The sequence below is a fragment of the Barbus barbus genome (genome assembly GCF_936440315.1).
Source record: "Barbus barbus genome assembly, chromosome: 16".
NCBI lineage: Eukaryota > Metazoa > Chordata > Actinopteri > Cypriniformes > Cyprinidae > Barbus > Barbus barbus.
The window spans coordinates 12,013,819-12,037,101 of record NC_136744.1 but is presented as its reverse complement, the minus strand read 5'-3'; the positions used below and the strand labels follow the sequence as shown (position 1 = coordinate 12,037,101).

Genomic DNA, 23,283 nt, shown 5'->3' with positions numbered 1-23,283 from the left:
AGTCTGCCTCTGACTGAATTATAAGCGCCGTCTCTTTAAGATCCCAATGTAAATGCCCTCTTTGCATGTGGAATAAGTAACAGCATTCTGGTGGGCTGGTGAGATACTGGATGGTACATTCAAACAGCTTTTCAGTTCTAAAACCCAGAAGAGAATTTGCCTTATGGGTTCCAATTCCAATATTTATTTTTATTTTATTTTAAATTGAGTAAAATGAGGTCATGGCCTGCTATAAAACATTCGTTAAGAGACGCTTACTACTGTAAATTACATGCACCAACTCCTCAAATTCTGAACCAGCTGTGTTTTTAAAAAGGTAAGTTGCTAAATAAATATTTTAGTTTTTTCCTTTAAATAAATGTAATTGAATGTTCCTGTACTTAAACACTAATCAAGCCATCGCTATTGGAAAAAATGGCTTATTTACTGTAGAGAAACTGAATTTAAACATTTGACAGCTCAAAGAAACCTAAAGGTGTGTTCCTTTAAATCAAACCCCGCCCCTGTTTAATAACCCCTCCCACTTGTATGTATGAAGTCCGCGTTGATCACGTGATCAGGGAAGGGGGGAGTATGTGAACTGTATCCTGAGTTGCAGTCCTGTGCCTGCATTCCTCTCATCTAGGATTAGCTTGAAAGGGGAAAAAAAATCATAAATAATAACACGCAGATTGGAGTACGGCGCTGAAGCATCTGTTTTCAATCAGGACTCCGTTTTAAAGGACGTGATATCCCTGGATGACCGCAGAACTGGATCTGTTTGCTTTACGTGAGCCGTCTATATAAAGGGCATACAAATGAGAGGAAAAGTAAATAGATACGTCGTTTTTAATTCGCGTTAAACAGGAAAACAAGATGGCTGATGAGCGATAACAAGGGCCAAACGATATCGTCTCCTTTAAGAGCAACAAAGGTATCTGGCTTTAATACATGAATATTTTAGGCGAGTTAGCTTCGTCAAAATAAAATACAAAGACATTAGGCTGTAAAAATGAACGCAATCCGTCTCTGGTAAGTGCTGGCAGGTAAACATCAGGCGAAACATGGACAGGGATCAGGATGTGCATTATCCTATAATGTTTAACCAACACAGATAGCGAGAGAATAGCTCTGATGATGATAAAATCGCAGCTCTTTGTGGTTTAATGCTACGAAAGCATGTTGGCAATTGTATGTTCATTCAAAGTCGTGTCACTATAATAGATAACATAGTCTTTCTAGGCTCTTATAGTTATAGGGGACAGAAATCCTGTCGATATAGTGTTACACGAGCAGCACCGAGCTTCAGGTCTACTTTATTATATTTCCAGCAGGGCAAGTGTCATGTGTCCTGGGCACAAATCAAATGCGTGATCGACTGCTTCAGTAAAGGATTATACAGCTGCGTGCGAAAGCAACTTGTGGCGTCACCCTTTTCCTGTTTTAAACGACGATACGACATTTACATTTGGATTTAACTTCTCTTATCTTGACCGACACTGGATGTTTCAGCGGATAGTCAGGCATCTGTCACCGAGACGTTTAACGCGTGCTCCGCCAGTCTCTGCGGTGCCGTAATTAGAAATAATAATTTCTAGATAATTGGTTCGACCGATGCTTTTTAAACATATTCAAGCTTATGCTTGTTTATCGATTCGATAAATGGCATAATTTACGGGGTCTCTGAAGAATAGTGTACAATAACGGTATTTACAGGTAAAGTAACAATTTTTAATATATTGTTTGGATATTTTTTAGTCAATGTTTAGCTTTACTATCAGACAAAGACAAAAATATATGTGCCACTATTTGGATGACAAACAACTTTGCATTAATTAGATTATTATTATAATTACTGTTGTAATAAACAATTCATTACTGCGTATTGTTTTTATTTAGTTGTCAGATTATCAAAAGCTATTAAAAATCGTAAAACGAACATAATGCTTTATAATAATTGCATTTTAAATTAGTTAAGTCATTTTTTGTAATGTTTCGCTCGCCCTGAAATATTACCATAATTAGTGTTCTTTTTATGATTTGTCGATAGATGTTCTTAGTTTCTCACGTCAGAGTCCTTCTTTCACGCCCGGCTGTGGTATTTGATTGCTGACTAACTTTGCCAGGAGCAGAAACGCTCCCTTTGGCATGTTTGGGTTTGATCAGCAGCTGTTTCTCTGGGGCTTCTGTGCTCGTATGGTCTTTATCGACTGAACTAACACATGGATCTAAATGAAAGAGTCACGAGAATGAGCGAAACCTTGTTGGGACGGTGCTAGAACTTGATGTTTGCCTTCCGCGAGCGGATCAACTCAAAACTGGATGTCTGATCAACTGGTTGAGATGGCTGAGAACTGGCGGAACTGCTTCGAGGAGGAACTCATTTGTCCCATTTGTTTGCATGTGTTCGTGGAGCCTGTGCAGCTGCCGTGCAAACACAACTTCTGCCGGGACTGCATCAGCGAGGCCTGGGCCAAAGACACGGCCAACGTGCGCTGCCCTGAGTGCAACCACGCGTACAATCAGAAACCCAACCTGGAGAAAAACATCAAACTGACTAACATTGTAGAGAAGTTCAACGCGCTGAACGTCGAGAAAGCTCCGGCCGTACTGCATTGCATTCTGTGTAGGCGAGGGCCTCCTCTGCAAGCGCAGAAAGTGTGTCTTCGTTGCAATGCACCGTGTTGCCAGTCGCACATCCAGACGCATCTCCAGCAGCCCTGTCCCGCTCCTGGACACCTCCTGGTGGGGACTGAGGAGGTGCGGGCCTGGAGCTGCCTGCACCATGATGAGTACAGACTGTATCACTGCGATGCGGAACAGGTGGCGGTCTGCCAGTACTGCTGCTTCTCCAGATGTGCGCCCAACCACGGCCACGCGATGTGCGACGTGGAAGTGCGACGCAATGACATCAGGGTGAGTGCTTGACCTTCTCTGTAGGGGTCCAGGGGTGTAAGGAAGGAGACTCCTCCAGCATCAGGTACACATACTGTGGATTAAGTTAACCTATAACTCGTGTCAGGGTTTACAGCCCTGGTAAATGCGTGACCCCTATAGAAGTGGTGTATTACCATAATAAACGTTGCTAATATAGAATAATTAATTCAAATACACGGTTCTCGAAATTTCTTTTGAGGGAGATCAGATAAGATATCCAGTGTAAAAGTGCATTAACTGTGCATATTAAAGTCTCGATGAAACCGATTTTTTCTTCAATGTTTTGAAATACATTCTAGTAAAACAGATTATTGAAAAGGAAAATAATGTAGGGCGGGGTTTAATGTTTGTTGGTTGGATAGAGGCAGCTGGATGATTGGAGAGATCCTGCATATGTCATCAAAGAGAATTCTGTTGTGTCATCAATCAGAAGATGGAGTTATGATCGTTTTGGATTGAAAATGACAAGGATTCTAAATTTGATTCAAAATTAAACAAATGTATTGTACGCATAGATGAATTATTAACACAAGATCATAAAGAAGTATTTATACATTTTCAATTAACTTTAAAGTTTTTAAAGAGATTAAAGTTTTCATATAGCAAAACCCGAAAATGAAAATTCAGGGTGTCGTTTTTTCAGTCATTAAGATCTTCGGTGCCTTTCTGTATTTCAGTCAAACAAATTTTACATATTGCCACTCTAGCATAATTTTTGGTCAGAAGTGCATCAACACTGCTAACAGATTTACCATGCTATCCATGTTATGTGCATGAAATAGACTGTCGAAACGCATAATCAGAGAAGTGCTAAATAAATGCCAATGGTTTCAGCCCTCCAAAACTATTTTGGCCAAAACCATTAATTCATTTTTTGTGTTTCAGCCAAATATTTTTGGTTTCTGAAATTGCATTACTTATTTAAACAAAATGTCAGAAAGTTTCTGAAAGCTGGTTTCAAGGACTATTCTTTTAATATAATTTATATTATAGGAAATTTGTATTTATTTAATAACATTTCAATGTCCGTATTTATTATCCATTTATTCTGTAGCAATGAATAGTAGTAAGAGAAAGTACTTTTCTTTAGTAGAAACTAATATATTTACACTGTGACACTGAGAAATTTTGGCTTAATGAGGAGCAAAACTTAGCCTAATTATCGCCAAAACCTCAATTAGACAATCAAAGTACTGAGGACTTGAAAGGACTGAACTTTGTCTCCCTAATCAGTTTCATGATTTTTTTTCTTGGATATGACTTATTGGATATGGATGGGGTGAGGAGTGAACTCCCTTTCAAAGGCTGAAGCAATCACTTCCTCTTGAAACTTTAGTAGTGCTGGAACATGAGTTTTATGCTACCATTCCTAGTTACTTCTGTCTCTCTGAATGTTAACGCTGGTATAATGAGACTGTCAACACTCCTCAGAGCGAGAAACATCGTGACTTCTGCTTTATTAAGTTAACAGTGATTAATAGCCTCAAAGTGAGTTAGAACAAGTGTGAAAAAAACTAGCTTTAGTGCCATTTGTATTGTTCAGTAGCCCTATTGTTCAGGGCAAGTAAAATGGTTATATCTATTCCTTAAGTTTATCAACTTCGAATGAAAACTTTATTATTCAAGTACTTTGCCTAAAATCAAACTTTAAAGGTAAAGTAAGAATAAAAAGTAAATCTATGCTAAGAAGATTTATTTAATTTTTTGGCTCCAAAGAGGTTTATTCTCAGAATGCTTGATTTGAAATGTTCACTGCAAATGCCACCTACACATCTTTTCTTCTTTCCTGTGAGACTGATTGCCAAATAGCAGAAAGAAATAATGAGCTTTTCCATAAAACAGGCTTTACAGAGTAGCACTTCACAGAGGAATTCATATCTTGTTTGCTTTATAGATGAGACTATTTACATAGACTTATGTTCAAAATGTTTTTATATCTCAACATCAAGCTCTTGAATACTGGAAAATTGAATATCTGATAATCATATACTAGCAAATACATACAGTGGGGTCCAAAAGTCCAATTAAATTGATGTAAATGGATAAATGTTTCAGATTTCTAGGTAGGTAAGTGTGTGACATTGATCATGTGACCCTTTGTTCAGATGGTCAGATGTTCTTCTTGACAACATGATCATCAGGTTTTACGAAAAATTAATGTAGCTCGAGTGTGGCTGCCATTAAAGCAAAAGAGAGATACAAAGACGATTAGAAAGTCATGTTCAATTGTCATGCTGATAACATTATTTGTAAAGGGAAAGAAAGAATGTTTCTATTTTTATTTCCTGCATTTATTTGTCTTGATCCCCAAAGCTACTTATTAAAGCTCATTTTACCTATCAATTAAACTGTGATGGATATGCTAACGAGAAAATTAGCTGGGGCATTCTGCAGTGTAGGAGTGAAAAAACACACTGTTCCTTCAGCTGCCTCCCAGAATAATGAACTGTTGTGAGGTGAGCTGCTGCTGGACTTGGCAGGGACGACTTCTGGATGCGTGGAGGAATGCTTTTTAGATGGCCAATGTGTCATGGCTCCTAAAGCAGCCAAGTGTCTGTAAAAGGAGGGGGAACGAGAGGGAGGAAATGGACACAAGGCTTGCTCTACCCACAGCTGCTGTTGAAAGACACACACATCCCTCTGTTCTTTCTTTCGCAAGTGCATAAATTTAGAGAGTGTGACTCAAGTGGTCCCACAGTAAAAACTGCCTGGCCTTCTTTGCTCCCTCGCCTCTTGTTCAGGAATAGGACGTGAATTCCAGGCAGACACAGGAAGGGAGTGACCTCAGTTCCCTCTCTGCTCCGTTCCCAATAATCCGCCTCCTGTTCACAGGATGACATCATGGGAGATCCGATGGAGGATCACCCCGCTATCTCTTTTCCTCCTTTTTTCTTTCTTTCCCCCTTTTTTATGACAGGAGTCTGCTTGAAACCTGTTTACTCTTTTGGACGGTCCAATGACATTCACGCTCCATAATATAAGTCCTGTATTTCAAATATAGGACACAAGCAGTGGGGAATTATGTGTGGATGCCTGGCTCAGCCCACATTTGACCATTTTCTGCAAATTAGTCATGCTCTCAGTTGGACCGGATCATTCGGAATGTAATTGTCCTCCAGATTTTGCTCTAGAAAGACTTGAAAATTGATTGTGGTGTCACTGAATAATTTGAGAGGCCATTCTTATCACACCGCTGCACGCAGGCAAGCCCAGACAGTGTTATATGACTCTCGCAGTCGGCCTTGAGAAACGTTCAGTACAGTCGGATGACTTCAGATGTTTGGAATCACAGTCATATTATTGTGAATGTGGTGAATACCATTCACTCTTTGCCCCCGCGACATGTAAGTTCTGCATAGGATCACATAAACACGTAATCATTTGGAGAAACGTGTTCTGGAATGAACTGCAAAAGCAAACCTTGAGTGAAACGAGTCTAGTAGGAAAATAAGGAGGATGTGGACTAGTAAGCAAGCTTTCCTTATCAGCTAGACATGTTGCCGGCAATGTCTTTTGTGATGGCGATTCATCTGGACAAATATGCTGCTGCAGATGAATGTACGATGTGATTATGTGGAAGCAGTTTGTACTGTAATATGGTGCTTTGCTTCATCATGCTGTGTGCCATGCCATTTCCCATTGGCATCATGCCTCTGCCAAGATAAACTCTTTAGTGTTTTTCATGATGTTAGATAAACTGTTCAGATTTAACAAACAGGTTGAAACAGATGTCTGTTTTTACAGCAAGGTAAATTCTATCCACCTTTCATGTTTTATTTCTTACTATTGAAATATAATTTATTACAAAAGTAAGATGTGTATCTTTAACTACATCAGTGGTCACCAACCCATCGATTGCGATCGACTGGTAGATCTTTATCACTGTCCCAGTAACGTTGGCTCCCGAAAATAACAGAAAAATAAATACAAAAATACATTAAATTTCTCCAGTTTTTGTGCTGTTTTTGTTCATGCAGGTATGTTTTATGTAACATAATTTCACAAAGCTAAAGTCAGGCTTTTCTGTTTGTGCTTTAAATCTTTAAATTATACAATCTGAATACAATTCAAAAACAACTGCACATGCAACGTGTGTAGCGTCTTTGTTTGGATCGTGATTAATATGTACCTAATTTTTTATGTTATAGAGCAAATACACAATAAATACATTTACTTTAAAAAAAAAAAAAAAAAAAAAAAAACAGCAACCAGTATCGGAATCCAAAAAAAAAAGAAATCTGAATTGACCATGAAATGAAAGGCCTCAAACTGGAAGTACAATCTGGGCTTTTTTCTTTTTCTATCAATTCTTCAATAGGTACATTTTGTCTTTCATAAAGGCAGAGGTCAGGGATCTTGGGCTTAAAAAGGTTGGTGACCACTGAACTACACGTTGTTGTATTTTGAGACAGACTAGCTGGATAGTACAAATTTGCAGTTCAGTAAGCAAATCAGATGTTGATTCAGTAACCACTCTTTCTAATGAAGTGATTTCTTTCAGTGAAGGATTTGTCAGGCCATTGTTAAACTGCTTGCTTGTGATTGTGTGATTCTTTTAAAATGATTAATTCAGATTAATTATAATTTATTATGTGGTGGTGGTGAAACTGAGTACAGAAAATGCTTATAGAGCACATCTAAAAGTTAGCTTGTTGAATATATAGAGATGATTTATACATAAAGTAATCAATTTCAAAATGAATGATCCAGTTCTGTCAGCAATACCAAATAAGCTTTTACATAGATTTAGTTATAGTTTGAATCTATCCATATTTACATAGCATCTCCACTGAGGGAGGTGCTTTAGGCTTTATACAGTAAAGCCCCATTGTTGAATGTTATTGTACTACACAACAATAGTTATATTTCACTTTTAGGAGATCAGTCTAAATGTGTTATCAGAGGTTTTGTTTCTATTTAGCAGCCTAGTTCAATTTCAGTTTTTGCAACCTTTTTATGGAACGTTTAAAAAAGTGTCTAAATTTAGATAAATTGGTTAATACGCTAACAAATGCTGGGTTAAATACAACCAAGCGCTGGGTAAAATATGGACAAACCCTACGATTGGGTTGTTTACAAACAACAGTTGGGTAAAATGTTTAACCCAACCTTCTGGGCAGTAACCCAATCGCTGGGTTTGTCCATATTTTACCCAGCACTGGGTTAAGAGTGTAATTAATTGTTTTTCTACAACTAATTGAATATCAGTTCACCAGAGTATGTCAATTTTTGTTGTGTACAGTCAATGAGATCAAGAGCTTTGAAGTGGTACAGGTCATAATCACCATTTAAGAGATGATGTAAATATTACATGTGCTCATTATGTAGGTAATTTTCATGATGGGTTAGTTTTATGTTAGATAATGGTTTATGAAAGACATCTAATAGTTCTCACCGCAAATACTCTTTCTTCTAGCACAGAAAGGTCACTGTATTCATGGAAAGTGTCAGTCTGTATGTAGGATGTGTCTATAGTGACCTTTCTTTGAATGGATCTGTACTCCCATCTGTTTTATGAAATCATGCACCATTCATTTAAAAACTATTTTATCCGTGAATGAATACTGCGAAGCACACGTGAAGTTTTGTCCATTTATAAGTGAATTGTAAGTTATCACTATGCATTCAGAGCACCGTGCCGTTCGCATATTTCACATATAGCTGCCAGGATGTCTGACCTTTTGTCTTTGCAGTGAATGTACGTAGGTTGTTTTGAGTCATTTACAAACTGTAGAAATAAATCAACTCAATCCAGCATTTAGCTGTGAAATTCACACACACCCCTCACACTACCCCACAAAACCAGATTATTCTGGTCTCTTCTTCACCTTTAAAGTTTAAAAAAGCCATCAACAAGCCTAACATCAGGCGTTGCATCGCTGCAATTAAATGGCTCACATTTATCACAGAAACAGCTCATTGTCTGTAGAAGTCTGTAGATTCTTTAGATACTACTTTCCGTGCTTCCAATCGAAAGATATTGACAGATCGTATCTGCACATCTGCGTGTTTTGAAACGAGAAGCGCTTGCTCAGATTTATAGTACACGGATACATTCATCTGTACGCTAACAACTGTAACAAATTAAAAACCTTAAATAAAAGGTCCTCTTTTGATTGCTGTTAAGCTAAATGGCACCAGGAGTGCAGTAATTTTCTGTAACTTCCTGCTGGTATGTTGCGTGATGCTTTGGCCATTGTTGAGCTGAAGATGTACAGTTTCCTGTACTCGTAACCGTGTGTAATCAGTGACTCAGTCTGATACCACTGTTGACATGGTGCTCAAAATGCCAGTATGTAAAACTAAAGCACTGAAACGCTCATCTGTTAAAAACTATTGATCTGTTCCCCACCGTAGTGAGCTGTTCTGCTGCCTGCATAGACAGTTGACTTTAATGACAGCACGCTAACTGAAATGCAACGCTGGGCAGCAGCTTTGCTCACCACCACACAAACAGATCTCACGCAAAGCTCAGGAGAGATCAAATTTCAGTTGTCTTTGAATTTGGCAATAACATGCTGCTAAGCGAATGTACATAACATTTTTATCAGTACTTTTTGATAATAAATAAATTAAGTAGATTTGTAATCCACATTTCATCTCGGATTTGTTCAATGAGTGCATTGCATTGAGATGACCTTCTCTGCAAAGGATGATTTTCATGTTTTTTTCAGTAAAACTCAAAATATTTGTAATTTTTTGGTAATTCACAAATAATTAATAAATATATATAGTTAACATAATTGAATTACACTTTAAAAAACTACTTAATTTTTAAATCAAATAAAAACCAGCTTTAATGAGCTCCCAGATCAGGCATTCACAACATTTTTTTTTGTGAGCTGAAAATAGTTTATTGAAGTACCCCTTGAGGTTTTAATTTAATATTTTTAATATATCAAAATGATATATTTAATTATTCTAGCTGCTGTGAGAAAAGGCTAAACGATGTGCCACCTGCAGGATCCTCACATAGCCTACTAGCCGGAACAACTTCTTTTACAACGTTTACAGACGTGACGTAATGACGCAGTGCCATGCTCGAATTTCCCGTGAAAACCTACCTGTAGCACTCAAATTAGAAAACATTATTATAAGTTAAACCTTGTGAATCGGACTAAAGTAAGGTGATAGTTTTGAACACTGGCTGGTTCTGTACTTGCTCAAATATTGATTTCGGATCATTTTTAACCAAAAAAACGTATGGACCGCAGATTTAATAGTGCAGCCCTATTTATTTATTTTTATTTTACATTTTTATGATTTAATTATTAGCTTTTCATTAGCTAGGTTTCCATCCAAACATGAAGTAAATCTTTTTAAAATTTGCAAAAAAAAATTAATTGAGAAAAACTAACGTGAATTAGGTGCATTTCCATCAAGCTGTTTGTGCGGATAACGGTGGTATTGGTAAACATCAGTGGAAACAGCCATTTTGTCATATGGATTTAATATTCGCTACATCAGAATTTTTGCACTTTTTCGTATATTCATCTGCAAGCCAAAAACGAGATTTTTTTGCGAATTAAAAAAAAATAGATTCCATCACTCGTTTCTGATGCAATACTACAAAATAGACATAAAAAAGGGTGATGGAAATATAGCTAGTTACAGTCATAAACCCCTAAGGGGTACAATATCTGGTATATCAATATATAGTGGTACAGCAAGTTCTCTGACTGGTGAATCTTGCTTCATAATTGTGGGTAATGTAGTATTTCATTGTTTATTTGCCATTTTAACAGATTTAAAAAGAAAGAAAATTTTGTTATGATACTGTCTTGTGAGCTCGGAGCTCATGTCTGTTTCTTTATGGAGAAAATGATTTTAAATTTTTTTTTATTTACTTCCGCACTGTTGCGCTCTATCAGTGTCCATGGTGACCAGTGAGCGCTGTTAACAGTTGACTGTAGAGATGCTGTTTGTTTGCCTGGCACCCATGCAGGGGTTTGCTGGAGCCCGGGTTGCTGTAGGCCTCAAGAATGTGTCTCCTCTCATGTGACCTATAGATCCTGCAGCGGCCCCGTGCACATCTCACTATGCTGGGATAACATGACAATCTGTCACTGACACTGAAAGAAGCCCGTGCAAACAAAGGGAGAGATAGCAAGCAAAATGAGAGGCCGAGGCGGCCTTGCCCCTCACTCTCTGCTTCAAATTTCCACACTTATTAATGCGCACACTCGTGCATGCACAATGTGCGTTATTGTTGTCATGACAGCTGCATTCTCCCTTTGCAGTCGGCCTATTGCATGTTGCATGGACGTTTATGTGATTAAATGACAAAATTGGCCTGTTATTCAGCATCCTGTGGACTTTGGTGTGGTGAGGTGCAGTGTTCTTCTTGTGGGCATGTGAGACCGAGTATAAAGGGGATTATAAAAGCTTCAGCACACTGTCAGGCTTTGATTTGGCTGGGGGATGGGGAGCTTTGGGGTTAGTGGCTTCCTCTGAATCCAATTTAACACCTGTCCAGACACCTAATAGCAGACAGAATCACAAAGCAAACATGCGTGTGTGATTCTGATGAATTAGTCTCATTGCCGACATGTTTTGTTTTCCTCATTTGCTTTAATAAGATTTTTTTTGTATGTCATAGAGAGGGCCTGTGAGATGTTTGGGTTTGGATTAGATGGGGAATGTATTGCTTTTGTTAGCTTGAGTTTGAATTTAAAATAGAAAATATTTCTAAAAATAGTTCATTGTTCAGTTGTTGCGGTGCATTATGGGACTGCCTTTTCTGCAAATTATGCTTTAACGTCATTTTTTTTTCCCTCCAATTTCATATTTTAATCATTATCTTTCAATGAAGATTATGTTCGACAGTGACCTCCCTTTATTTATTTATTTTCTATTGATATTTCATAGAATTCTTAAATAATTAAAAAAAAAAACGTCACATAATTTTTAAATAAAAGAAAATTATTTAACAAGTACATAGATCAGGGATTCCCAAAGCTTTTTGTCAGCTGAACCCCTTTGACACAGCAAAATATTTTCTTGCTGTAGTGAAATTTTAGCTTAATATTTTAATGATTCAACAATACAGTCACATGTTCAGAGTTCTCTGATGTCAGCTAATAGTCATATGACAAGCAGGTAAACATATTTAATTTCTTTAGTGAGCATTTTATTTTGATTGTGTATCATTTCAAATGATTTATTTACAGTAAAGAGCTGCAAGATTTGGTCCCATAAATTGTTGATTTTCATATTGTGATTTTAAACTGCCATAGATAAATGTTGTCCTCATTTGCTGTAATATGATTTATAGAGAGAGAGAGAGAGAGAGAGAGAGGTGGTGGTGGGGGGGTCTTCGATATGTTTGGAGTAGATAGAAAGTGCATTGCTTTTTTTTGATTGATTTTGACTTAAAATGAAAAATATTTCTAAAAATAGTTCATAGTTCAGGTGATCCTTGATCCTGAAGTCGTTCTGTTTTGTTGAGCTTGACAGATCATGAATCTGTGGAAAAGGTTTGATTTGTGTTGTTTTTCCCTCCCTTCAGCATATGTTAATGAAGCAGCAGGATCGCATTGACGATCGAGTGAAGGACATCGAGGAGCAGCTGTATAAGTTGGAGTCTGACAAACTACTGGTGGAGGTAAGGAGATGTTGATGGGAGCATGCACACACACGCTTCTTGCCATTTTCTGTCTATCTGTCTGCATGTCTCTCCCCTCACACTCTACTGCAGCTAATGAATATGTAAGAGGCTGTTTTTGGTATGACATTGGCAGCGTCTGTGCTTAAGTCTTGTTTAGACCTTTTCTCCCTGTCTGCAGTTTTATTTTTGCTGTTTAAGGAAAAAGAATTAAACAAGTATGTTGTACTACAAAACAATACTGTCGAGGAGAGGTCTGGTCTGGTCTAAGTCTCCATGTTTTGGATTTGAATCTCTATTAGCTTTAACAACAGCTGCTGGTTTTCCTGAGATTCACAAAAAAATATGAAAATAACAATTAATATTAAAGAGAAGTTAAAAAAACAGGAATAAGTAAGAAAAGAAAAAATAAAATCTAGGAAGCAATCGAATCATAAAGACGTTTCATTCAACCTGCATACATGAACAACAAAACAGCAGAAGTGCAAGATCACATAACAGAGCTAAGCCGTGCTGATACGTGGAATATTCTTATATTAAACTACGAAAACAAAATTATCAGAAACAAAATCTGAACTTTTTATGACTGACTCATCTCGACTGACATAATGACCTGCATGTTTTGACATAAATATGAAAGTGTTGTTAATATTAACCAAAAAGAAAACGGTAACACTTTACAATAAGGTTCGTTAGTTAACATTAAAATCTCAAGTTGTGTTTGTTAACATTAGTTAATGCACTATGAACTAACAAGGAACGACTGTATTTTTATTAACTAATGTTACCAAAGATGAATAAATAGTGTAATAAACGTATTGATCATTGTTTGTTCATGTTAGTTAATACATTAACTAATGTTAACAAATGACACCTTTTTGTAAAGTGTTACCACGAAAACATTTAAAAATACAATATAAATATTACATGAAATACCTGAACTTAAAAAACTCTTACAAATTAGATGCAGTCTTTGTAACTAATTGAATGAGTTGACGTTGAAGTAGTAAAATGACTAAATAAAGAGTTTTTTGAATGAGCAAGAGCATAAATTACTAAAACCTCAACTGAAATTAAAATGAAAACTGAAAATATAAAAACAAAAGCTAATTCAAAATATTAATGAAATAGGCATAGAAAAATAGTTAAATCAGATTTCAAGGAATCAAATTTCTAATTTCTTGACAAATATCTAAATAAAATGTAGTTTAATGATCAGTAAGGTTAAAAGTTTACCTTTTATACAAGCTTTTCTAAAATAAAAAGGTGGTGTGTGTGGTTCCAGATGTTCTTGTGAAAGTATATTAAAGGGGTCATATGATGCTTTTTTAAAGATCATTATTTTGTGTATTTGGTGTAACAGAATATGTTGACATGTTTTAATGTTCAAAAAACACATTTTTCAAATACTGTACATTATTGTAGGTCCTCTATGCCCCGCCTCTCTCAGACGCGTCGTTTTCTACAAGCCCCTCCTTCCGACAAGCGCAGTCTGCTCTGATTGGCTAGCTGGCACAGTGCATTATGATTGGCCGAACACCACAAGCACTCGTCGGAAATGTAACGCCCCTTTCCATAATCGCGAGCTTCATCTTTCAAAATAAAAGTAAAGACAGTTAATAATGTCCTTAGTTTTACCATCAGTTCAAGCCTGAGAGGGGAACAGAGTCGCTTGACAGACAGTGATGAAGCTCGTATGTATTTGCACACAAGCCACGATTAAGACCGCTGACTCCACTGTGATGTGACCCTGTCTCTCTCTCTCTCGCACACATACACACACACACACACACACACACGACGCGCAAAACTCTGCATTTGAACAGTCAATAGCAGTCAGCAAAACAGTCGTCCATAAAATGCATTGTGATAACATCTGGGTTGTGATATTCTGTTGTGAGTAATCTTAATGATTCCTAAATGCATCTACTTCCGGAAGGCCAAATAAAGTGTATTTGCTTTCGCCTAGAAACACACAGCGTCTCCCTGTCATGGCTTCATCGACACGACTGCAGTTACTGAAAACACGCCTTCTTTCTTTGCGTGAACATTTGGGCGGCATTACACAAATATTTCCACACAGTGATGTAGACATGTGGGGGTGTGTTTGAATGACCCGTTTTAGAGGGGCGTGGCAGAGTCTTAACTTTGAAGAATATCTCTTTGGTTTTGAGACTTTAGTCTTTGCAACTTCAGGGATCTTATCTATGAAAACCAGCTTGTAACACTCCAAAGAGAAAGGAAAACTTCAAATCGCATCATATGACCCCTTTAAGATTCTAAAATATAATTTAGTGCAGAGACCCATCTTCTGTGCATCTCACAGACTAAGAAACCTTCAAAGCTGTCTTCAGTCAGCTGCGCTACAAACACCATCAAATGCACATTGTTGTTTTCCACCTTTATTAAGAGGATATAAAATAATTTGAAGTAAGATTTTGCTTTAAAGCTTTAGATATTTAGGAATTCAGTTTGGATTATTAATCTCTTTATTGATCTTTATCTCTGATGTGATAATTTTTCAATACAGTGGGATTATAGATCTATTAAATAAATGTGGATAACTCATTTTGGGAGAATTGCAATGGAAAGTCCTTTTTAAAGTCTTTTGATTTCATACTTTGGTAAAGTCTGAGACATTGTTGTGATCTTTTCTGAAACTAGAAACCGAAACTAGAATACTGCTGGGGATTTTTCTCAGAGTAAACATCTGAGAAGCAGAAAAATTAAACGGATTTAACCAAATTAAACAAAACTCTTCATTTACTTTCCATTTAAAATTACAGAAACGTCAAAAAGTTATCTACAGTGTTGTATTCAGTTTCCTTTGCTACAGAGAGCTATTTCTTTAAGTGTTCACAATGAGAGAGATTATAGAAATTCAGTATGCTCCCTTGTGTGTGTGTTATGCAGGATAAGGTACGGCAGCTGAAGGAGGAGGTGCGTGTGCAGTATCACAAAATGCACCAGCTCTTAGAAGATGACCTGGGGAGAACTCTAGAGGTGCTGGATAAAGCACACTCCAAATACTGCCAGGAGAACTCGACCCAAACCCTCCAGCTCAATGAACGCCGTCAGGAGGCCAAGAAACTGCTCAGCTCAGTCCAAGTTGTGTTTGACAAGGCAGAGGATATTAACATTATGAAGGTGAGGTCGATTCTCACATTCACCCTTCACAGATGCCTTCATCTGCTCGTCCTTCACTGTCTGTGATATCCCACAATCCTGTGTGTGCGGTTTGGAAGCTGCTGGGGAAAAATGTTGTCTGATGAAGTGTTTGAAAGAAGTAAATGAATTCATAAATGTCATTTTTGATTAATGTAAACCACGCTTAATTCATAATTCTTTTGTTTTCCACATACGATTCCATGTCTAGCAAGAAAAAAGCCATGTAGTCGTTAAATATAGCTTGTTTTTGATTATTAAACATGATGTCTTGGAAGTGTGTCTGAAACCAGTTTCTGTCTGACTGACTGGACTGCTCTGGGTTTCGGACACAGTGAATATTTCCTTGAACACACTCCCATCTGACTTATGCTATAAATCCCCTTGCACTCACCCACATTCTCTCATAAACACACAGTGTGAATGTGCCCATACCTGTGAGAAATGTTTCCCTGTCTGTATGTGGTTGTTATCAGCAGATCTGCACTTCCAGATTTTTCCGTGTTTACAGACAAAGGCAGTCAAGCAGCAGCTTGTAGACTGCAGGGAGATTAATATTCTCTTCTGTTTTGTTTTGCTTTGTAGAACACAAAACCAGTAAAAATACTCATGGACAGGTATGTCGTTTATGATCCAAAGTGCAGTGATGTATATACATTGAATACTAAGTCACATTTTGAATATGTAGTAACCTGGTCATGTCTTTTTACAGATCACAGTCATGCACAGGCAATGTTCTGCCTCCTTACAAAGTGGGCCATCTTAATTCCAAAATATTCCTGTCTGAAGTCTCAAAAAAGGAAAAGAACTTGAGAAAAATACTGGAAGGTAAGTACAAAATAGAGTGGTTCAATGACAGTTGGTGGGTCACACCTCTTTTCTAATTGGATCACTGATTCTGGAATAAAACAATGGTAAATAAAAATTAAATTCCACTAGCTATGTAATCATGAATAGTTACGATTGTATGTTTTTCGGCACAAATTTATGTCAGTTGGTAGAAGCAAGCCAAATTAGACCCGTACCAATGTAGAATTTTTTACACCTTTTTCATTGAAAATGCAATGCATGACTTCACCTCCTATGATGAGCATGTTTTAAAAATTATTAATTAAAATTAATTTAGATCTTTTTGGAGGCATAAAATACAAAATGTTAGGACGATGCAGGACAACCAACACTGAGAAACGTGCAAGAATAAAAACGGGTTAATAGTCTTAAATATCAGATAAATTTACCTTTTAATGACAAAGCAAGGATAGTTCAGGTTGTCATTCTGTGCAACTCCCTAGAAACTTGCATATAGTTTTTGTAATGCATTATGTGTGTAAAAATACTTTGGTAACACTTTACAATAAGGTCCCATTAGTTAACATTAGTTAATGCATTAACTAACATTAACAATGAGTAATACATTTTTCACAGTATGTATATTAATTGTTAACGTTAGTTAATAAAATACAGCAGTTGATTGTTAGTTTGTGTTAGCTCAGATCCATTAAATAGTATTGACACAATTTTTGTATTAATGATATATTAGTAAATGTTGAAATTAACCTGAACTAAGATTAATGAATGCTTCATTGTTTTATAAGTATTTTTTTTTCACGTGATTTGTATTGAAAAAAAGTTTGTCAACCCAATATGAAACCAACATGAATACAAAAAGTACACTGACATGAACTAGATTTTAAATGATTTTTCAGTTTCTTCATCTCTTATTCATCATTGACCATGGAAAAACCTCGTCCTCAAAAATCTCAAGAAACAATAAATACTGTGTTTTAAACTTTTGTATAATAAACCATTTTTGTTTGTCAGTTTGTTTGGTTGTACATTACTTGATGTCCCAAATTATAATCTAAGTCCTTAAGCACAGCCATTTGAGATCACTGACTTTGCTTGTAAAAATATTTCTGTTCAACATGTTGTTTTTTCCACAAATCAAACTCTTTGTCCTCGTCCCCTTGTTTCCAGCACCATTCAGTACTCCTGCGCACTTCCTCCAGAGCGTTTCTGTCCACCCCTCCAGTGTGAATACCTCTGGGGGTGAGAAACGCAAACACTCCACGGCCTTCCCTGAGAGCAGCACCAGCCTGCTGGAGTCCTCGTCAGGCCCCATGAGCAAACAGCAGTTCCTGGGTCAAGGTTCCAACTCCACAGATGGGCCGACATCGCAGCCGCCCATGGCTCCCTGTAGCTCCACCCGGCACATTGTAGGCCTCAGCAGTAGCAGCGGTGCACAGTCTGTCCATCATTCCAGCTCCGTTTTTACTCCCGCCGACTACCCCAACCCCAGCTCGTCCCAACAGGCCATGCTGCCGCAGTTCGGTGGCCGTAAGATTCTCATGTGCACGATGGACAACTGCTACTGCTCTAGTGTACCATCCATATCGAACCACCGTGGCCATCCTCCCTACCCGCGCTCTGGATCTTTCCCTTGGACACAGGACTACACCCACCCCCTGCCCTCCACACCCTCAATGTCCCAGCCTCTTCAGGGGCTCTCCATGCACGACTGGATCGACGCCTCACAGGGCCATAGGCACCCTGATTTCTATGGACTCTACGGGCAATCTTCCACTAAACCATATGTCACCAGTTAACTTCCACTGCAACCCTGGTTTATTTCCAATAACTCGTCCAATTCCTTAAGGTTTGGTCACATTTGCTAAATTTAAGTGAAATTTTGTGTGCAAAAACAGGTTCATTGTCAATTGCATAGAGACGTATAAAGTCTGCTTCAAACCAAGTGAATTTGAGTGACCAACTTGAAAATGAGCGAAACCTGTGTGGGGAATTTTTTTCGCCCTCGTGCGAAATACCCAATTGCATGGATTCCTATTGGAATGACTGGATTGCGCCTGCAAAATTTTGCCAAACAATAGCAAATGTGACCACACCTTTAGACCCTTTTGCCCACCTGACTTTCGAAATCAGGCTGGTTAACATCACAATCTAAAGGACAGCATTTTTTAGCATGCAATGCAAGCCTCTCGGCTTTAAAACATCGATCTCTTCCAACTTAAGCATTAAAACCTTTTCTGTCCCTGCATAAAACATGATAAGGGAATCTTTCTTTGAGAAATGTGGAGGCAGGACTCAGCTGAGTTTTTAAAATTACAAACAGATTTTGGATAATTGCAGAGGGTTCTGACCCAGAGCAGATAATGATCGCTTGTAAATGGAGTTAGTTTTAACTCCTTTCAGCTCCCCTTTTCCTGCCTTTAGGGCAGCTGGAATCTGGTTGGTTTTTAAGATGTGGTAAAGATTCCTTTTAACATTGTTATTAAACTTCTACAGTTTTATTAATAATAGATGGGGAATATTGTTATATAAAATAAAGAGGGATAGAGTGCGTTTATTATTTTTCATATTTCACCTCTACCAAGCTCAAGTTTCTGCTGAACCGCTCCACAGGTAGTCATGTGACTGGAAACTCTGATTATGGTTTGACGTTTTACTTACATTCCTTAGAGGCCAGAGGAGCTTATTTTTCTGTTATGTTTACAATTATGTATTAATATTTTTTCATTAAGTTTCAGTAGGTTGGAAAAGATCAGTACAAAAATTCAATGCAGATTCATTAGACGCTTCAAAGATTTTCCACCAAGCATGTCATGAGCTAGTACTTCTGGATTCTGCTTCCTGTCAGATAATGTTACTTCCTGCATTCAAGCACATGTGAAGCATGTTCAGGATGATTGGAGCCTACTCACACCTCTCAGTCTTATAACAGTGTAGATATACTTCCTGTTTTAGTCGGTGACAGTAAAGCCCGATGGGGTCTGTGGTCACCGTGAAACACTGATTGTCATGAACATGCTGAAAAACTTCCTGTTTGTGATTGTAGGCATGCAGGAAAGCCTTTCTGTGCACTCAGAACTCCAAGAGACTCAACTGAGTGAGACTAGAGGACAGTTGGTGACATTTTTTCACATATTTTATACAAGAAAACCGAATGGACTGCATACATTTGGAGATCAAAATAAATGTGCTTCAAAAAATATTAAATGCTGGTTTAAACAAAAGTGTATGGAATCTCATTTGTAACTGTGTAATGTAGATTATTTTTGCTGGTGGAAGTTATGACTCTAAACTACACAGCTTCTCAACCAGGAGGCCTCAGCAAACTTCTAGTCATGACTTAAAATAAGACAAACAAGCATTAAAATAAGTTAAAAGGACTAGAATTCTATATATATTTTTCTTGGCAGAACCAGGGTTACCACTGTCTTGAAAAACCTGGATATACAAAAGAGCCTGGAAAGGTCATGCAAATTATTAAAATGTTATAAGTCCATGGGCATTTTTTTACATTTTATAGATATAAATGTTTTAGTTATTCCAAACTCTGAAATCTGTTATCAAATAGAAATTGTGAGTAAAATGATATTTATTAGAACCTAATCCTTATCCAGTAAATCACAAACAACTGGAAAAGTCTGGGGCCCTTGAATACTTTAATGGATTCAAAAAGGCGACATTTGCAGAAAAAAAAAATTCTGAGACATTAGCATATGCTTCATAATATTTTCTTGCATGAATGAGAATGAAATTCTAATTTAAATCATGAAATTCTGTGAGCACATAAAACATCTACCTGTCCACGGCGAACTACATTAATGACATGTTGCTAAGAACCATTATTAGGCATAAATAATTGTCAAGGTTGTTAAAAAGAAGCATCAAGTACTAGTGTGTGATTACAGGGATTACATATTGTTAGATCTCTGCTGTTGCAGATCCAAAGAAATCCCATAAATCAAGCATGACTGTGTTCGTCTTTAGCTTGGATCATTTGCCTAGACCTTGTTGTTGATTATCAAAACAGGTTTGGAGGTTATATTTGAGGTGAGGTTAATCATTCGTAAAGGCAGTTAATCATTTGTTTGATACTTTGGCAAAATATGTAGCTTCTTAAAAAAAAAAAAAAAAAAAGGCCAGACTCTTTTAAATCATTTAAATATAGTAGGCTAATGATTTATGCCAGACTTTCCAGCTCTTCCTCATGGGTCAATGGGAGCATCAGTCACATTTTTCCATTAAAGCGTGGTGGGATGGGGGCGCAGGGCTGGCTGGGGTAGAAAGGGGATGGGGGAAGTAATCAGCCTTGAAGAACAGCTCATCATTTATTTATAAAGTGTAACGTTCCAGCCCCTCTCCTCCCACAAACCCCATACATTCACCTTTACTGCGCTCTCAGGCCAGCAAACTCAACATTTTGTGACCAATTAGAAATCTGAGTGGATTCTACCCTTTTTTTCCCCCAGCTTGCTGTGGGTGGACACGCCATATGTTCAGAGAGCTCAACAATGGGTTTGTTTTTCTGAGCTCTGCCGTCCCATGATGCTAATCATGCTGGCTGCTCATGCTGGCTCATTGCAGCCCGTGGGAGGACTGTAGCCTGCCGGAAGGATCGATTGCAAAACACAACAGAGGCTGCTCGGCTCCACTCCTCTATACATGTGATAACATAGGGATGTATTTGAGGCCTGAAGTGAAAAGGAATGCAAAAAGCACCCAAAACATGGGGATTTGTCATCTTTTAGTCTGAGAATTTGAGGGTGTGGATGTGTTTGTACAAAGGCTTTGGGGTCTTCTGTGCTGCTGTTCCCTTTGAGGCCATAACAAACAGACCAGCAGTAGTCTAAAGACTCTCGTTTTTTGCAACAGCTATATTTGCTTACTCTTCCTTTGGCATCAATTATTAAATCCTGCCCAGTTATTCAGGGAATGATGTCCTACAATTATGGCTTTGCTGGTGTTTACCACATTTGTGCTTCTGATTTATATTGCTCTGTTTAACATAGTTTGAGAACTTGATTTAATTTTTTTACAAAGAGGTGTTCTAATCTATTTTCTATCACACTGAGGAAAACCAGTGACACCAAAGATGCATCCGAAATCGCATATAGTACATTTGGTTTGAATCTTAATTTACAACCGATCAGTGGTGGACAGTAACTAAGTAATTTTCAAGTATCTGTTCTTTACTGGAGTATTTTTATTTTGGGAAATTTTAACTTTTGCTTCACTACATTCCAAATCATAATATTGTACTTTTTACTCCAAAATATTTAATAAAAACATGATGTTCCTCATCATTTTGAACTGGATAGATGATCATGCACTAGCCTACACAACGTGATAGCAGTGTCCCATTCGTGAATGAGCTAATTCTTTTCAATTATCCTGTTAAATCGGGTCGCAAATTGCATTGAACAATTAATTCGCAAATTGGATTGAGCTGATTGCAACTGTTCTTGAGTCAACAACTCACTGATTCAAAAGATCAGTCTCCAGTTAACAATTCACTAAATTTAAAAGTCTGACCCAAAATGAGCCAAGAATGGGAGATCCTCGAAGCTTAAGTGCACGCACGACAGATGTCGCAAAAAGTAAGTTACTAATGCCGAATTTTTGCATTCATTATTTTTATATACATGTATTTTTAGCAGGAGGAAAGAGTAGATAAAATTGCAAAACAAACATTTATCAATCACTACTTATTAATTTTAATACTTTTACTACTTTTTAATAGGCTAATTTTAAAGGCATCATCGGATGTAAAAATCCCTTTTACATGTTGTTTGAAGTGAAATGTGTGTTGACAGTGTGTGTACACCACCACCCTATAATGATAAAAATTCACCCACTGATTTAAAAAAAAAATCCAGATAAATAATATCCCCTTTTTCAAAACAAGCCGTTCTCAGATTTTTGGCTGTGTGATGTCACACGGACACAGGCCCCTCCCACGCTTGTTGATTGACACTAGCATTTTAGCTTAGACCCGCCCTGAGTGAGCTGTACATAGCCATTGTTTCGACGACAGAGCGTTTGTAGACAAGAATGTCTTCTAAGCAATTGAGGTGTTCTGTTGTTGGATGTAATTAGCAGTCGTCATTTACTCCCGACATCTGGAGTATGTTTGTTTTTGAAGGGAATGCATCCCCCGATCTACCTAAATGTGTTTATGTTCGAATCGTTCGTGATTCAGCTTCACCTCCAGAAGAAGTGAGTAGAAGGTTTTTTTTAATCAATTTTGCAAATCACATTTCCTAATAGTTAGCAAGTTTCACGATGAATGCGGCTAAAGTTTACAGTCTCTCAGAGAACTGCTTGTCACTCCATGGAGGGAGGGGGGCGGGGATAGCAGAGCTCATTAGCATTTAAAGGGAAATGCACTGAAACGGCTTGCTGTGAAAAGAGCTGTTTTTGATAGGATATAAAGGCTGTTGTTTTACACTACTATTGAGAAATTTTAAACAAAGTATGTTGACTTTTCATTGAGATGCTAAAGAATCATATCAACTTGTGGAAAATGGGCATCCGATGACCCCTTTAATACTTTTTATTACTAATACTTTTTTTAGTACATTTAAAAATCAAGTACTTTTGTACCTTTACCCAAGTAAAATTAAAAAGGAGTATTGTCATGTGACCTACCAGCATCAGTTGCGTTGCTTGATTTTCATTCACAGCTGCTTTCTTGTGGCCTCATGGTAGTAAATAGTAAAGTGTCAATTTTATGAATCACTTCAGAATCTCACCAGAGGTCATTCATCTACTTTTTGCCTACTGTTTTTTGAATA

General features: G+C 37.5%; 1 protein-coding gene across 1 annotated transcript; it reads left to right on the top strand.

The window, feature by feature from the left end:
• Positions 1–630: 630 nt before the first annotated feature.
• On the top strand, positions 631–20,601 carry LOC306882803 (E3 ubiquitin-protein ligase TRIM8-like). Its single transcript, XM_079437700.1, has 7 exons — positions 631–913; positions 2,030–2,895; positions 12,425–12,520; positions 15,434–15,667; positions 16,271–16,302; positions 16,398–16,513; positions 17,663–20,601. Exons 2-7 carry the CDS (start codon positions 2,302–2,304, stop codon positions 18,289–18,291), a joined length of 1,701 nt encoding a protein of 566 aa, XP_079293826.1. The 5' UTR covers positions 631–913; positions 2,030–2,301; the 3' UTR covers positions 18,292–20,601.
• Positions 20,602–23,283: the final 2,682 nt, after the last annotated feature.

What these genes read in the sequence shown, in the direction of transcription:
- LOC306882803 (XM_079437700.1), top strand. Translation starts at nt 2,302, where the DNA reads ATGTCTGATCAACTGGTTGAGATGGCTGAGAACTGGCGGAACTGCTTC. An exon ending in GTAAAAATACTCATGGACAG is followed by an intron (nt 16,303 to 16,397) that starts GTATGTCGTTTA and finishes GTCTTTTTACAG; the next exon opens with ATCACAGTCATGCACAGGCA. An exon ending in CTTGAGAAAAATACTGGAAG is followed by an intron (nt 16,514 to 17,662) that starts GTAAGTACAAAA and finishes CCTTGTTTCCAG; the next exon opens with CACCATTCAGTACTCCTGCG.